The 16,587-nt window shown below is 46.9% G+C and overlaps 1 protein-coding gene across 3 annotated transcripts in view; it reads left to right on the top strand.

Annotated features, from left to right (window-relative positions):
* The window catches only part of KAT6B (lysine acetyltransferase 6B), a 491,853-nt gene that overhangs the window by 368,797 nt on the left and 106,469 nt on the right, over positions 1-16,587 (top strand). For all 3 annotated transcript variants that reach the window (XM_078642736.1, XM_078642737.1, XM_078642735.1), the window contains exons 8-9: positions 2,574-2,695; positions 13,069-13,184. In XM_078642736.1, the coding sequence (XP_078498862.1) occupies positions 2,574-2,695; positions 13,069-13,184 (238 nt within the window). The remainder of the gene's footprint in view (positions 1-2,573; positions 2,696-13,068; positions 13,185-16,587) is intronic.

The following is a 16,587-nucleotide window of genomic DNA, read 5'->3' as shown; positions in this document are numbered from 1 at the left end:
CTTGCTGACTTAAACATTGCGCTGTACATTTTCAATGGATGTGATGATCCCCTGCTGCTTGTGTCAGGATGAGGAAAGCAAAGGAACTCATCAGACAGTGAATATTCCACACGTACATGGCTTTGTAGCTGCTATGATTAATTAGATGCATGTTCACTGAGTAGGCGACCAGACAACCCACTGTGTTGTACCAGGCTGCTACCTTCAATAGTATGGTGCTACAGCCATCGTTGGCCCCTCCCGTGATTTGGCCTATCAAGTAAACCCTGCAGCATGCCACCTAGATTACAATACTATCAGTGTTCATTGTTGTATGAAGTACTTGACTAGATTTGTAACTTTTCTGAGAAGTTGTTAGATGGACACCTCCCTGTTAGCGTGCTTGAGAGCATTCTCTCCATCTTTCTGTGGAAGTGAGCCAGCTCCATGGGTGTTTAGGGTTTTATTCTTCATAACTATTCCAAAGTTCCTCTGTAACATTTAATAAGCCTGTCTTTGCAGTTTAATTCAAGTTTGTGCAATGTTGCACTCGGCCAACAATAAATGCAAAGACACCCTTTCTTTAACTTCACGTCAAGACTAACCACCCAAGTCAATGTTTTGTGGCTTCTGGCAATAGATAAACTCCTCACGTTGCAATCCAAATTGCTCAACCATCAAATCAGTTGACTAGTAGGCTTGTTCATCCTTTGCAATGTGAATTGAAGCATCCATTCTAAATCAATTTAGTTTGAATTAAAAATATACATGGATGTTTACTTACACACTCTTTTGCACTGTTGTAAGTAAGTACAAATCTAGGCTGTTTGCATGTGTGACAAAAACAGGTTTGGCGGTTCAAGTGTTACTTTTTGAGGATTCGCAAATATATGCAGCTTGAAGGATTATACTACATCCGGTAGTAAATAGTGGACACACATCTCTGCCTAGGCAGCCTTCTGTCTGAGTTATTCTGATCTATAAGACTGGAAGATATATTTAGACTGTATGGGTAACTCCATGCTTTGGGCTCAGCAAAATAGCTTTGCTTGTTTTTTTGGAAGATAGCTCATTGCTCAGATTGTTCAATGTTTGGATTGAGCATTCGTTGCAAAATTATCTTGTCAGCTTGGCTATGAGCTGCATTAGTGATTAGGGATCTTGATGCAGACCCAGGGATTCTTCTTTTCGGAGGCACTTCTAGAGTTTTGAATTGCCTCAAAGAGCCAATAGTGTAGCCCAAATGTATAGGCATTTTTTCAGGGTGCAAAAATCCTGTGAAGACAGGGGTTTCCTGTGCAAAACATTATCAACTTGTACCCTTGAAACTCATAAGGGGAAATATAAATGGCACCCTGAACATTCTGAAATCCCTGTAATGTCCAATGTTTACTTCTGTGAACACGAAGTAGAGGATGCTAATAAAGCCCAATAACTTGTTTCACCTGTTTACTTTGAATGTGGAGGTGTTACCAGTTATAGGTATCTATCTCCTAGGAATTCCTCTTTCACGCATATATTTTCAATGACTACTGCACCATCCTTCATCTCCAGGCTTTACATACATATAACCTCCAGAAGATCCTGGCTTCACATATATACCTTCCGGCAAATCCCTTAGATACCTACTCTCTTCCCCTGTCCTTCCCTACACTTCTCCAGGAGAACCCTTCATCCAGATGCTTTATGTGACTCTTGCATCAGAGACCACAATTAAGCGTTCCTTGTGCCACCTGCATGACTTCATGGATCCTGGCTGTATATATAAATTTCCTTTTGTTGCATTTGCCAACTGCATGCCTCCTTTTAAATGTTTGTATCAAATATACCCCTTCCTAGGTATCCCTGTGCTACCTGTTCTGATGCGTCTTTATAGATGCTCCCTTTATAGATCCCCCCCTTTATAGATCCCCCCCCTTTATAGATCCCCCCCCCTCCTAGGCACTTCTGATTCAGCTTCAGGCGTCTGTGTGGTTTGTACCTTACATCTGTTTCTTCCTGGGGCATTCCCTGTGCAAACGTATTTGATGGGCATATTCTTCGCATATTTCTTCACATGAGAATCTTTGGGGCACCTTAATAGTCGTTCCCCATACTGGCTTCACCAAAGACATCCCTGTGCCTACTGTAGTCTTTGTAGCTGGATGCCCCATTTCTCCCTTCTCTGGCATCTGTCACCTTTCTTACATATGCCTATATACCCCACACCTTTCACAGGAAATTCATGCCAGATTACTTTTTCTGGGTCCCGGGACATAAGATAAATCTCCCCAAGGCAACCATTTTAAACCTATGGTTCATTTTGTGGATCTGTGTTCCATCACTATCTCACCTAGAATATGCCTTTGCATTCTGAACACGTTGGCTTTAAAAATCACACACATCTTGCACTGGTTTCCCTGTCTCATTTACTTCATGTTCTGGGTCATTTACCAATCCATGCATCCCTTTCTTATCCCACTTGTATGTCTCTCTATGGTTTGGTGCTGGTGTCTGTCTTTGCTGTCTGTTTTTTTTAAAGATATTTTTGGCTTGGGTGGGGTTTGTTTTTGTGGAATTCCGAAACTAATCTTTTTGATGCTTTTAAATAACAGATACCGAATTCCAAATAAACATCAAACAGGAATATTCAGAACTAAATCTGGCTGGATGCAAAGATATAGTGACTGCAGAAGATTTGGAGATCTTTAAGCAGGCTCGGGAGTTGTCGTTGGAGGTAAGTGTGCTGATAGCAGCTGGTTGTGTGTCGCTCTAATTTTCTGTGATTTGATGCTGAGCACAGCTGCCTCTTTTACATGCAAGTGCTTTTTTTGCTGGGCATTTTGTATTGTTTAGTCACTCATCATTTTGAATGGTTAGTTCTTTAACTGCAAAGAAGATGCTCACCAAATGGACAGTCATGCCTTGCCGGTTGAATAGATATTTCTCTTTAGGAGGAGAGGTGAGGATTTTCAATATGTGATCCAAATTTTCGAAATCAGATTCTTCCTGATATTTCCAGTAAGATTATTTTTCTATGCTGAGCACCAATCATGCTAGGCTGATTATATTTAAAGTTGCCTCCCTCACTTTGCTCCATTAGTCAATATGTGTGGATCACCAGTTTGCCAGTGGTATTAGGAATATGGCTATACCATCAAAGTACATTTTTACATTCTGAAATAAAAATCAACTTTCGTCAAGTCCTGGTTTTTAAGTTAAGGATAGGGTGTTACACTTTCTTGTTTTGAATGATTTGAAGATGGAATTCATAATGTTGGAATAAATAGTTTTAGACCTGATCGTGCACCAGAGGTGGCTGATATCAAGATTTACTTTGCAGATAAGAGTGTCAAAGGAAGATTCCAAATGGGAATGATGGCAATAAGCTCCTGGATGTCATCCAACTGTCTTAAACTCAATTCTGATAAGACAGAAGTGATGACATTCGGGAGGCTTCAACCTACCTGGTCCCCACAATGGTGGCCCCACCAGATGGGACAACCCCCAGAACCTGTAACGAAGGTACGCAACCTGGGCGTTATCTTCGACAACAAGCTGTCATTTCAGCAACATGCTAATGCAGTGGTTTCCTCTTCCTTCCACACACTAAAAAGGATAAAAAAACTAATCCCATACCTTCCTCCTCATGCAGGCAAAACCCTGGTCAGCACTTTGGTATTCTCCAAGACTGACTACTGCAACGCACTGTTTCTCAATGCACAACAAAAGGTCCTCAATAAACTGCAAACAGTGCAGAATGCAGCAGCAAGGACACTGCTATCCATCCCTAGGTTTGCATCGGTCTCCCCCTACATCCGACAGCTGCACTGGCTACCGGTGAGGAGCCGTATCAAATTTAAAGCTCTATGCATAGCATACAAGGCTATCCATGATCATGGACCCCTATTTTTAAGAAGAGCCTTCCGACCGCTTGAACACACAAGAACCTTGCGGTCATCCTCAGCACATTTACTCATGGTCCCCCGTACAAGAAGGGCCAACTGGGGCGACAAACGCTTCTCAGTGGCAACAGCCATTTTGTGGAATACGCTCCCTCTACACATCAAGTGTGCTCCGACTCTTCTGAATTTTAGAAAGAAACTAAAGACCTGGTTGTTCCCTGCCTAAACCTCCATACCCCTCACCCCCCATGAGAGTTCTGTATCTACAGCGCCGAGACACCCAAGGGTATTTGCGCGCTTTAAAAATTGCCAAAATAAATAAATAAAATAAATAAATTCTCGGGATCAAATGTTTCCAAGTTTAGAGAATTGTAATTTGTAAGACCTCTTCACTGCCTTTTATTGACTGGAGAAATGCACGATGCTGTGTTAGATACAGAAGGTAAACACCAATTCTAATTAGCATTGTGGACAGAACGTTTCTGTAATTTGCGTGCCAATCAGAATGCACCTGTTGCAGGTTAAAGCTACAATTACCCACAAATGGAGCATTCTCTGCTGCCAGCTCTATTTCCTTCTGCCCTGTCCCCGTCCCACTTCACCAACGTGCCTTTAAAAAAAAAAATTGATCTGTGAGGGGACAAATGGCTAATCTCTTCTGCTGCATCTGCCCTGCTCACTCTTTCTTCATAAGCTTCTCACTCTGTATGTGGTCCTGTGCGAGACCCTGCCCTTCCTTCGCTTGAGGAATGAATCCCTAGCAACATTTAAAGTAACAAAAATAAAAACCTGACCGTTTTTTTCTGAGAATTTGAGCTTACATTCCCCTTAAGCAAAAGAAGTGGTGACCGGCATGGTGCGACATGCAGCGTGAATGACTTATGAGAAGGTCTACAGAAATTAAGTGGCAAGGGAGAATCACATTTTGCAGTGTGAATCTCTTCTGGATTTACATGCTGTGCATTATTCCGCCATATGGTAGTTGTGTCTGGAACTCTCCTCTTTATAGTCTCTTTTCTCTTTTTCTGTTGGGTGTCAGTGGTTTTCACCAATTATTACCTAGCCCAACCTTCCCCTCACGGTAGACTTCCGCTCTGGCAGCACCTGTGCATTCTTGCCTTCTTTAAATTATTGTTACCACTGTTGGGTCTGGAAGCGTAGCTGAAAAACTCTCCAAATATCAAAAGAAAGCAAATTACGGATAATCGAAGCAAAATCAAATTTCCAACGGGAAGAACTCAACATAGCAGAAGGAAGAGTGCCTCGCCGAACAAAATCATTGATATCCACCAAAAGACTGCAGGAGTTCAAGCCTCTAAACGCTGGCATTCTAAGGATAACTGAAGTTGAGACAAGCCCTAGAAGGTGACTGCCGAAACACCGGCAGTCGAGATGTCTGCACTGAAAGAGGCAAACAGCCTCTCTCTACACCGAAGAATTCGGTCACAAACTCAAACAAAAAAGGGTGTGAGCCAGCTGCAAGTACTCATTATACAGGAGCCATACCTGCAAATACACAAGGACTGGGTAGTCCTGAGTATCAACCCACACTTTCTGCCAAAGGTCATATCTCACTTCAATATAAACTAGGCAATCCAGATACCTAGTTTTTTTTTTTCTTTCAATAACCAAAAACGCAGTCCAAATAAAGCCCTACAAACACTTGATTTGCTCAGGGCAATGTCATGCCAGATGCTCTAAATAGAGCTATTGACATACTTGATTTGTTGACCAATAAATAGTTTTGCACTTAATCTACCACCTGCTGCGTATTTGACTGATGTTAACAAAACAATATTTCTAATGCAATTCGATTAAACAGTGTTAATATAAATTAAAAAAAAACTACACCCAAGCCTGACAATTAAAGAAGAGTAACTGGCCACCTTTTAGGTATTGACTGCTGTGGTTGACCATTCAGTTAAAGCAATGAGTTTTCCCCAGATTGTGTTAATGTAATAAATTGAGGGATGGTGGAAGAGCTTCAAACTTCAACAGGCAACTGAAGCCTGAAATAGTGTCCAAACAAGGGGGAAATCATTAAATGATTTTGTTCAGCTATTCCTTAATCTACAAGTGCTTTAAAGTTCTAGAGAGCAGTTTCTTACTGAAATGCCATGCAGGGCAAACCCAAAAACTAGTTTTAGACTAAAAATTCGAAGTAAAGGGTACGTACGCATTTCTCCAGTCAATAAAAGGCAGTAAAGAGGTCTTCCAAATTACAATTCTCTAAACTTGGAAACATTTGATCCCGAGAACCTTCCTTTGACACTCTTATCTGCAAAATTAGAAGTAAAGTGTATGTACCCACATTTCATTACCAGAAGTGTGTACACATTCGCTTGTTTGTGTTGAGTTCAAAATAGTGTATATTTTACACAATTATTTTACTCTGTTTAAAAGGTTAATTTTACTTAAACGTTTTTGGTATTTTCACAAAAGACTGAATTTAATTGTTGTTTAATACCATTTTGAATAGAATTTGCTAAATGTGGATAGAACTGCATTTTTTTCTACAGTGTTTAATCCCTTTGGTATTAATGTGTCAACATGTCACATTGGTTAGATAATTCAGATGTTGGTACATAATTTGCTTTTAATCACATAGTATTCTACCTAGTTTGCATTTCCTTTGCTTCATAACTTAGCCAGTCTGGCAGTATAATTTGCCCATTGCTTCTTCATTGGCTGTAGTTATATTGAAAAGCTTATGGTTGTACTTAATTTACTATAAACCACGGTTGTTGGCTTCGGTCAACCCATTGTGAGCCAATATCAACAGTTCATAACATTTTGGCTTGTGACATGACCTGAATGTGCCGCCTTTGAGGCAGAACCTGTTGTTTTGTAACCTCTTCTGAAGTGATAACCTGGAGCTCAAAGAATATTTTGCTTTCTCATGTATGAGAAATGAGGAGAAAGGAATGGTGCCCCTGAGAAACAAAGTGTTAAGGTGGAAGATTTACAGATACATATGATATTGCATGCTTATTAAACCTATTTTGTGCAGTATGCCAGTTTCCACAGATACTCTTTTCAAAATGGGTGCACCTGTGTATACAGTACCTCTATACTTTGAACTAAAATTAAACCCTTCTTCAGCACACATTAGCAAATTCTTATACTTTGTCGAATAGTTTCTGAAAGAAACACGTTAGTGATTCCTTACTGTAGAATTACCCCCATGCATCAGACTGGATCTGGAAAGTTTTCGTCAGCAGTACCCCTGCATGTTGGAAGGTGGTGTCGGTCTGCTCGCGTCCATCGTCTGCGTTGTGGTCGCAGGGATGACGTTCCAGGTACTTAGACGCCGCCGTCGCGCGCTGACGTCAGTTTTTTCTTTTTCCACGCCAGCAAGCACAGATCTGGGAAGAGCAAGTACCCCCAGTCACTTTTTCAGATTTTTTTGTCACCATTTTTTGAGTCTATTGACTCCTGGTGCTGAGTAGGGTGCTGAGTAGGGATGCCCGGTTTTAAGTCCTGCGGAGCCTGTCACTGCTTGATGTCAGGGACTGACCCCCACGACGTGTGTCTCTACTGCCTGGAGCCCGACCATGACCCCTGGTCGTGCTCCGACTGTCGGGCCATGGCGCCGAAGCAGTCCCGAAAGTTGCTAGAAGCCCGGCAGTCGGCTCTGTGCCGTACCAGGCCTCGGTCGAGGAGGAAGTAGAGGGACCGGTTGCGGAGCCGCCATTACCATTCTTTGGGTTCCAAGTCATCACACTCTGGGTCGTGTACGTCGAGGCACTCGAAAAAGAAGTCTCAGACTTCCCCTCGCCGGTCACGCGGCTGAGGATGCGGACGGTACCACTCCCGCAGTTCAGGCGGAGCCTCTGCAGTCGACCCTTTCCGGGTTGGGGAGCGACTCCAGGCCAGGTGAAAAACTTTCTTGCAGCCGTGGCTGCCCTTCTTGGGCTGTCTGCCCCCACTGGTGCGCCTTCAGGCCCCACGGACCTGACTGGGGGTCCTTGGCCTGTGCTGCCAGCGGCTTCGGCCCCAGCACCGCCAGCGACTTCAGTCCTGGCATTGTAGGACCCTCTTGGATCCAGGCCTGGATCCTGGTCAACGCCGGTTGGCCTCACGACTCCTCCACCGGCGTCGTCTCTCCCGGTACTGCCTGTGACGTCTTCCCAGGTTTCAACCCCGAACTGAACATGGCGCTGGTCTGGCTTCGTTCGAAGCCGATTGCGAATCCGATGGGGATTTCTATCCCTATGTTCAGCTTCCATCTTTTCAACCTGTTCCTCAGGCCATGGAGGAGGGGTTTGAGGACCCTCTCACACAGCAGTGTGAGTTGAATCAGGACTGGACAGAGGCTTTAGGGGATGGCAGTGGTCATGACCAATCGCTTGACCTTGGCTTCCTGTCTCCTCCTTCTGTGGCTTCGGAGGAGGGAGCGACCTATAGTGTGGTTTTGCTTAGGGCAGCCGAGGCTCTTGACCTCGAACTCCCTACGGTGGCCATGAGGACTAACCTCACTGAGGTGCTCCAGCCGGCAGTATGCTCTTCGGAGCCTCGGCTGCCGTTCAATGAAGCACTAACTGACGTTCTTATGAGCACTTGGTCCATGCCCACCACAGGGGCTCCTGTGGATAGGAACATGGCCACGTGCACCGCCTGGCTCAGGCGACCCTGCTTTTCTTTCTACCCACCCCACCCCGAGAATCTGTTTATCCAGGCCTCTACTCCCCATAGCGGGTTCCCTACCACCCCTCCAGATAGGGAATCCAAGAAGCTGAGCAGTTTGGTAAACTGTTTTCATCTGCCAGCTTAGCGCTGCGGTCGGTGAACACCGCATGCCTCTTGGGACGTTATTCCCACTCTGTGTGGGATACGGTTGCACGAGTGCTGCCTCCGTGTCCGGAGGAGGCCTGGACAGTGCTCTCCCAGGCTGTTGCTGAGGGGAGGGATGCAGTCAAGTTCACCATACGATGTGGACTGGACACTCACTAGGCAGAGCAATTTCCGAGACTGTGGCGCTCCGCCGCCACGCCTGGCTGTGGTCTACTGGCTTTTTGGGGGATGTCCAAAACACCCTTATGGACATGCCCTTTGATGGCTGGCATCTTTTAGGCGACAAAGCAGATCATTCGCTGGGTCGCTTTAAGGACTCCCTTGCTACGACCAAGTCCTTGGGCCTTTCCACCACGTGCACAGCCACTTCGCTTTTCATCCCTTTCGTGGCCATGGAAGCGGCGCCCCAACATGTTCGGTCCGCCACAAGCCACAGAACCAACATAGAGGCGGCCGCTGACGTGGGCCCTGCCGTGGCGGAACAGGGGACCAGCGAGCGGGTCAGTCCACCTCCACCCCGCAGCATCCGCCTCAAAGCCTTCCTAGTCCGAGCTTTCAGGCCCATCAGACGCCAGTGGGCAGCAGGATTCGCCATCACCTCCCCCACTGGCGCATCATCACTTCGGACAGGTGGATGATGCAAATTGTCCGAAGGGGCTACTCCCTCCCCTTCGAGACTACCCCCCCAGCCATGCCACCCCAGTACCACCACATGTCTGGGGATCATCTGCAACTTGTACAAGAGGAAGTTACGGCCCTCTTGGTCAAGGGGGCCATCAAGTGTTCCTGTGCCTGAAGTAGGTCGTGGTTGCTTTTCCCACTACTTTCTGGTACTCAAGAAGGACAAGGGCCTGCGTCCTTTCTTGGACCTCAGGAACGTCAACAGCTTCCTCCGGAAGGAGAAGTTCAAGATGTTAACGCTAGCTCAGGTCTTATCTGCTCTCGACCCTGGAGAGTGGATGGTAGTGTTAGACTTGCAGGACGCATATTTCCACATTCTCATCCTGGTGGCCCACCGGCGTTACCTGCGGTTCACGGTAGGCCACGAGCATTTTCAGTTCACCGTGCTCCCCTTTGGTCTTACCAGTGCCCCTCGGGTGTTCACGAAAGTGATGGCGGTGGTCGCAGCCCATCTGCGCAGACCAGGGGTTTCAGTCTTCTCCTATCTCAACAACTGGTTTTTGAAGGTGGGCTTGCCCCACACAGTCGCCTCCCACTCCAGATTACGGCCGGCCGACATGCATTTGCTGGTGTTCTCCATCAACGTGCCGAAGATGCACCTATTCCCTCCCAGAAGCGCACTTTCATCGGGGCGGTTCTGGACTCGACACAGTTTCAGGTTTATCTTCCTAAGCAGCAAGTCAGGAAAATACAGGCTATGGTTCCGATCTTTCAACCTCTATCCTGGGTTTCAGTTCGGTTGACCCTCCGGCTGCCGGGCTTGATGGCCTCCTATATCCTGCTGGTAGATTATGCCAGATGGCATATGCGGGCTCTGCAGTGGGACCTGAAGTCCCAGTGGGCACAGCATCAGGGCCACCTGTCAGATCACATCCAGATCTCGGAGTGCACTGCACGACCATTGCAGTGGTGGCTCACAAATCGCGTTTGGGTCAATGACAGATCCCTCTCCCTTCCCCAACCAGAGCACACAGTGGGGAGGGGTGCGTCCCTCGTGGGATGGGGTGGCCACATGGGAGAGGCGGCGATCAGAGGACTCTGGTCCCCGGCAGTGTCCGGGCTCCACATCAACCTTTTGGAGCTTTGGGCGATCAGACTTGCACTGAAGGCATTCCTTCCCTCTGTCCAGGGAAGTGTGGTGCCGGTGTTCACGGACAACACCACCGCCATGTGGTACTGCAACAAACAGGGGGGGGGGGGGGGGGGGAGGGGGGGGGGGGAGGGGGGGGGGGGGGGGGGGGGGGGGGGGGGGGTGGGGGGTGTCGTGGACCCTATGTCAGGAGGTTCTGTGCCTCTGGACATGGCTGGAACATCAGGGCATTTCCTTGGTGGTTCAACACCTGGCAGGTTTTCTGAACGCCAGGGCGGACAAACTCAGCCGTCGGTGCATGACGGATCACGAATAGCATCTGCACCCGGACGTGGTGCAAGGTCTTTTTCAGCAGTGGAGAGAGTCTTTGTTAGATCTATTAGACACCGAAGAGAACGCGCAATGTCAGCAGTTCTGCGGGTGGGAATTTCCAAGGTGGCACTCGCTCGGCGACGCCGTCACGAGTGGAGTTGCGGTCTGTTGTACGCCTTTCCGCCTATACCACTTCTGCCCAGAGTGCTGAAGATCAGGCGCAACCGGGCCCAAATCATCCTTGTGGCTCTGGATTGGGCCCGAAGATACTGGTATCCCGAGCTACTCAGCATGGCAATCGATCCCCCGATCCGACTGACTCTTCAGGAGGATCTTCTGTCGCAGCATCAGGGGACGGTCCTCCACCCGGACCGGTCTAGCCTCCACCTCCATGCGTGGAGATTGAGCGGCGATAGTTGACAGCTTTCGACCTCCCTGCCGAAGTCTGTGATGTAATCTTGGCGGCCAGGCATCCCTCCACTAAAATGGTATACGCCAGCTGGTGGAACAAATTTGTGGCATGGTGCACAGCAAAGGCTGTGGATCCTCTTTCTGCCCCTCTTTCTGCCCCTCTTTCGGAGGTTCTTCTGTTCCTTCTTTCTTTGGCCCAGCAGGGCTCTGCTCTGGGCACTATCAAGGGGGCTATCTTTCGGCCATCTCAGCCTTTTTAAGGCTTCCTGATCAGCCTTCTCTTTTCAAGTCCCCTGTTGTAAATAGATTCTTGACAGGCATTACCCACATGTTCCCTTTCGTGATGCCTCAGTGGGACTTGAATCTTGTTCTGACCTATCTGATGTGTGCTCCTTTTGAGCCACTTCACAACTGTTCTTAGTCTTCTCACTTTAAAGACTGCTTTCCTGGTTGCCATAACCTCTGCCAGAGTGAGTGACCTCCAGGCTCTTTCTTCTAAACCTCCTTTTCTTTCTGTCCATCCGGACAATGTTGTCTTAAGAACACGTCCATCTTTTCTGCCACAAGTTGTCACTGCCTTTCACATCAGGCAAACCATCTCTTTGCCCACCTTCTTTCCGCCTCTGCATCCCTCAAAAGAGCAAGAGAGACTCCACCGTCTGGACCCAAAATGTGCGCTCTCATTCTATCTGAACCGCACACAATAGTTCCAGGTAGATGATCAGCTCTTTGTGGGCTACGTTGGCGCCAAGAAAGGTCGGGCCGTGCACAAGCAGACCTTCTCCCACTGGGTTGTTCCGTGCATCAAAGCATACTTTTCTCTCTAGGAAGGAGCCTCCAGTGGGGCTCCGCGACCATTCTATAAGGTCGATGGCTGCCACTACTGCTTTGGGACGGGGAGTTCCCTTGCAGGACATCGGTCAGGCAGCTATGTGGGCCTCGCTGCACAAGTTTACCAAGCACTATTGCCTGGACAGTCAACTCCGGAGAGACTGCATCTTTGGCCGTTCTGTTCTGCAGGACTTTCTGGTGTGATCTTAGTTCGCAGACCCACCACCGGGGTTGGTATTGCTGGGGTATCTATTCTACGGTAAGGAATCTATCACAAATGTGTTTCTTTCAGATGTACAAGTTACTTACCTTTGGTAACGCTATATCTGTAAGAAACATTAGTTAGTGATGGACTCCTTACCGCCCAACCCATCCTCCCCGTTCTGGGAACTGATTTCTAGATTTAAGGTCATCCCGTTCAGGATCCTAGTTTCATTGCACCAGTGGTCCGTTTCTTGCATGGCTCTGCATCCGGGCGTGGAAAGTCGTGTACAGAACTGACGTCGCGCGCAGGCGACTTCTAAGTACCTGCCGCAACGTCATCCCGGTGACGAAACAACGGACGCGGAGCAGACTGATGCCACCTTCCGACACACAGAGGTACTGCGAACAAACTTTCCAGATCCAGTCTGACGCCTGGGGGTAGTTCTACGGTAAGGAATCTATCACGAACTATTGTTTCTTACATCTATATCGTTACCGAAGGTAAGTAGCTTGTGCTTTTATGCCATACACTTTTTTGTTAATACTTGTTAAAACTGGAATGTGCCTCTGCGTTAGTAAATAAAGCTTCAAGATAACAATTTATCAACCTCAGCCATTTAATTGAGATACTCACTTTGAAGACATTAGCTTCAAAACATTAAGTATTTGCTCCATAAACTCTCGCACAGTACCCAGATAACAGATTCTAAAGGTACAGGTTGCGTTATGATTGTTAGTACCTCGGTCATTCTCGATTGATAGTAGTTTACCTGCTTTTAAGCCAGTGCCTCTTGTCATGTAAGTCTTTGTACGTTAGTATCAAGTTTACATTGTTCATTTATTTGATTTGAGTAACCACATTTTTTGTTTTGTGTTATGCAGAAAATTGGATGCAAACGTGTTGTTGATGCCCATGGGCGGTTTCCTTCCATGATTGAGTTTGGGATTTATGAAATCCAGACCTGGTATTCTTCACCTTACCCACAGGAGTATGCCAGGTACAGTCACTGTTCTTCTGTTACTTCACTCTGCATTGGTATGGGGCAGCTTTTCTGCTTTTACAATCCTTTTGGTATGTCAGAATTGTGCATCTTGTTTGGTTTGGTATGTTTTATTTTGAATGTGGTACACACTGCACAGCTTCCTTGCTTCTAGGTGTTCCGGCATTGAGTTTGGATACATAGTGGTATGGTGACAACATAGCTTGTAAAGCAGAGGACATTGCAAGGCTATATTTGTTAAATATGATCCATCCATAGCTCTGGATTGTGGAGCTATGCCTGGGTGGCTCTGGTTATAATGACCGCGTCCAATAGATCTTTGAGGATTAATGAAAACCATTCAGTGTAAAATTAGACGTGGACATCACATAATTGTACAGGTGAAGCATAGTAGAAGAAGAGATACATTGGGAAAAGAGATCGGTCTAGTAAATCCATTGTATTGATGTGTGGAGCTGAAAATTATAATGTACATCTTTGAGTATTTGCCAGAGCAAAGTGCAACCCTGTCCCCTGGATGACTATATATCTGATTGGCAAGAGTAAAAACTCCATTGTCACTTCTTAGAGTAGCCCAGATCAAGACATTTTCCTTTTTATAGAGTTTGGTGAGCAATATACCTAGAAATAAAGGCTAGTCTTGCAACTATTTTATTTTTTTAGTGTTCAGAGGCTGATGTGTTTTTGTTCTTGCTGGTCTAAAACTATAGCAAATGTTTGGGTTAATAATTTTAAAAAGGCTGTCTAAACTAAAATGTGGGAAGGATAGTGGAGTGCTGAAGCTATCCCTCGACACTTCCCTGATTGTCTCAAAAGGGAGATATATCCTGAGCTTGTTTCATCATCAAATATAGTCCTTAACAAATCACAGTCGAGAAGGTCTTATTTTTCTTTTATTTCATAAAATTTCCCCAAACACAGTCCTAGCCGCCAACATGTGTTTCGTCTTTTGTGGCGTTGACCACAGACTTCCTCAGGGCTAGAAATTCATAATAAATGAAATCAGTGTTCCAACTCAAACAGAAAACTGTTGTCAATCACAGCAGTTTAGAGTCAAAACACAAATGTGGAAATCTAGTGACGAGTAAAAGAGGAAAAAGACGAAGCCCTCCAAAAACCCAAGCGAATATAATGATGGAGACATCAATCAAACATGATACATCTCAACCATTATTCAGTGAAAAACTCCATCCGTGTGTGATTAGAAACCTACATATCAGTATTCGTTGTGTGGTATAGGCTGCTACAATTTGCGATTCACATCCAAAGTTTTCCTGGAGGCTGGTATTTGTCATGCTCCAAATCTTGGGGTAGATCTAAAAGGGAAGACTTAATCTTGAAGTGGGATTCCGCTCTGTTGTGCCACCCTCATTCGTCTGAGCAGGCATGGGGCAGCACCACTCTTCTCTATCTCGCTCCTGAAGTCACTTGACTGAGGAGCTGATCCTGCAACTTGTTGTCGCACAAGCCAAGTGTCCTTGGCAAATGCCACACGACATCAGCTTGAAGAGTTTGTACAACAGTGCTACATCTCTTTAGATCCTTTCCGACTTCCTCTGGTGCCCCTTCGGGACCCAAGGAGCTGTGAGGTCCTACATCTGGGATACCACTGGTGCGTCGCCCTTGGTCCCAGATTGACTCTCTGAACCAGTCATACCTCTGGCTTTGCTTCCAGCCCATGACCTGTGCTGGCCCTAGGTTCTTTGATACCCTTGCTGACTCAGTTGGTGCTGGAGGAGGAGGAACCACTCGTTCAGTCCAACAGAGATTCTGCGCTGGTCCCAAATCCAACCAAGGTGCCACTTCCTCTGTTGGACGTTCCTTTTCCTCAAGGGAGGCAGCCCATCTTGCACTTCCTTTTTGCCACCAATCTTGAACTGGCTAGGGTGATTAGTTTGCTCAGCTCTAAACCAATGACAATTGATATGAAGACTTGCAGGAGGCAAGTGGCCTCAACATCTCTCCAGAGACGACCCTATTTCCTCCTCCTCGACCCTCAACACAAAATTCCACTTCCTGCGCTCTGGTTATGCATAGGGTGGCTAAAGTTTTTGCCCTCCACCTCCCCACAAATATTTTGACGGAGGTCCTACAACCTGGACAGACTTCTTATGAGCCTCTCCTGCCATTTAACAAGGCATTGATGGGCAACTTATTAAGGGCTTGGGCCAACCTTTGCTCTGGGGCTCCTGTCAGCCAAGTTCCCATGTGCCTCCTCCTGCTCAAAGTGACCCTGCTTTTCTCTCCCAGCATCCTTCACTAGATAGCCTTGCTGTTCAGGCCTCCACGGTTGGTCTAATTCAAACAGGTTTCCCTCCACTCCTCCTGACTAAAAGTCTAAAGTGTGGAAAGATTTGGCAAGAGGGTCTTTTCTTACACCATTATAGCTTTCTGCTCTGTCAGCGCCAGCTGCTTATTGGGAGATTTCTCCAATTCCCTTTGGAATACGGGCGCTCAAGTCCTCCCAGCTGTTCATGACTACCTATGCCCTGTCATGGCCCAGACAATTATAGATGGTTGTGATGCGGCCAAGTTCACAATTCGTTGTGGCTCTAACTCCACTGATTCCATCGGGCAAACTATCGGTACCAGTTTTGCCATTCACTGCCATGCGTGCATGCGATCTACCGGGGTCTCTAGCGACATCTAGTCCTCACTAATGGACATGTCCTTCGATGCTACGCGCTTGTCCGGGGATCAGGCTGACTCCGCCCTTGAGTGTCAAAACGGGACCAGGGCCTCTGCCACTCCACACCAACCGTACCAGTTTCAGCGCTCCTTTCCCAGTTTTGGACAAGGCACCCCTTGCCTCCAGCCTGTTCAACCCCCTCAGGGGACCCAGCAATTTTGCGGCCCAGTTGCCATCTGCCCACGCGGCCAATGTCTGCATGCTGCCCATTCTACCACCCCCCACAACATCTACTAGGCCTCTTTAGGATAACCTTTGTTGTAGCACGGCCACCCGGTAGGAGACGAACGCTAATAATGCTTTCTGGAAAGGCATGAGATCACTTCGAACATGTGGGTCCTACAGATAATTTGCAGGGAATATGCACTCCAGTTCATTCCACCCAGCTGCACCGTCCACCGTCCCTCCTACAACAGACCAAGGACCATCTCTCCATTTTGCAGCAGGAATTGCAAGCCTTTTTGGCCAAAGGGGCTATTGAGAAGAAACTGGTGCCAGAAGTATGGCATGTTTGTTATTCTCGCTACTTTCTAGTGCCTAAAAAGGACTGAGGTCTTCGGCCTATATTGGGTTTGCGCCCCCTCAATGTCTTCCTCCTAAAGGAGAAGTTCAAAATGTTCACTCTGACCTAGGTCGTGTCTGCCTTCTATCCTGGAGTCTGGATGTAGGCGATGGATCTGCGGGAAGCCTATTTTCATATTCCCGTCTTTG

This window comes from Lissotriton helveticus, chromosome 5_1, assembly GCF_964261635.1.
Source record: "Lissotriton helveticus chromosome 5_1, aLisHel1.1, whole genome shotgun sequence".
Classification (NCBI taxonomy): Eukaryota; Metazoa; Chordata; class Amphibia; order Caudata; family Salamandridae; genus Lissotriton; species Lissotriton helveticus.
This window is presented reverse-complemented; position numbering and strand designations above follow the sequence as displayed.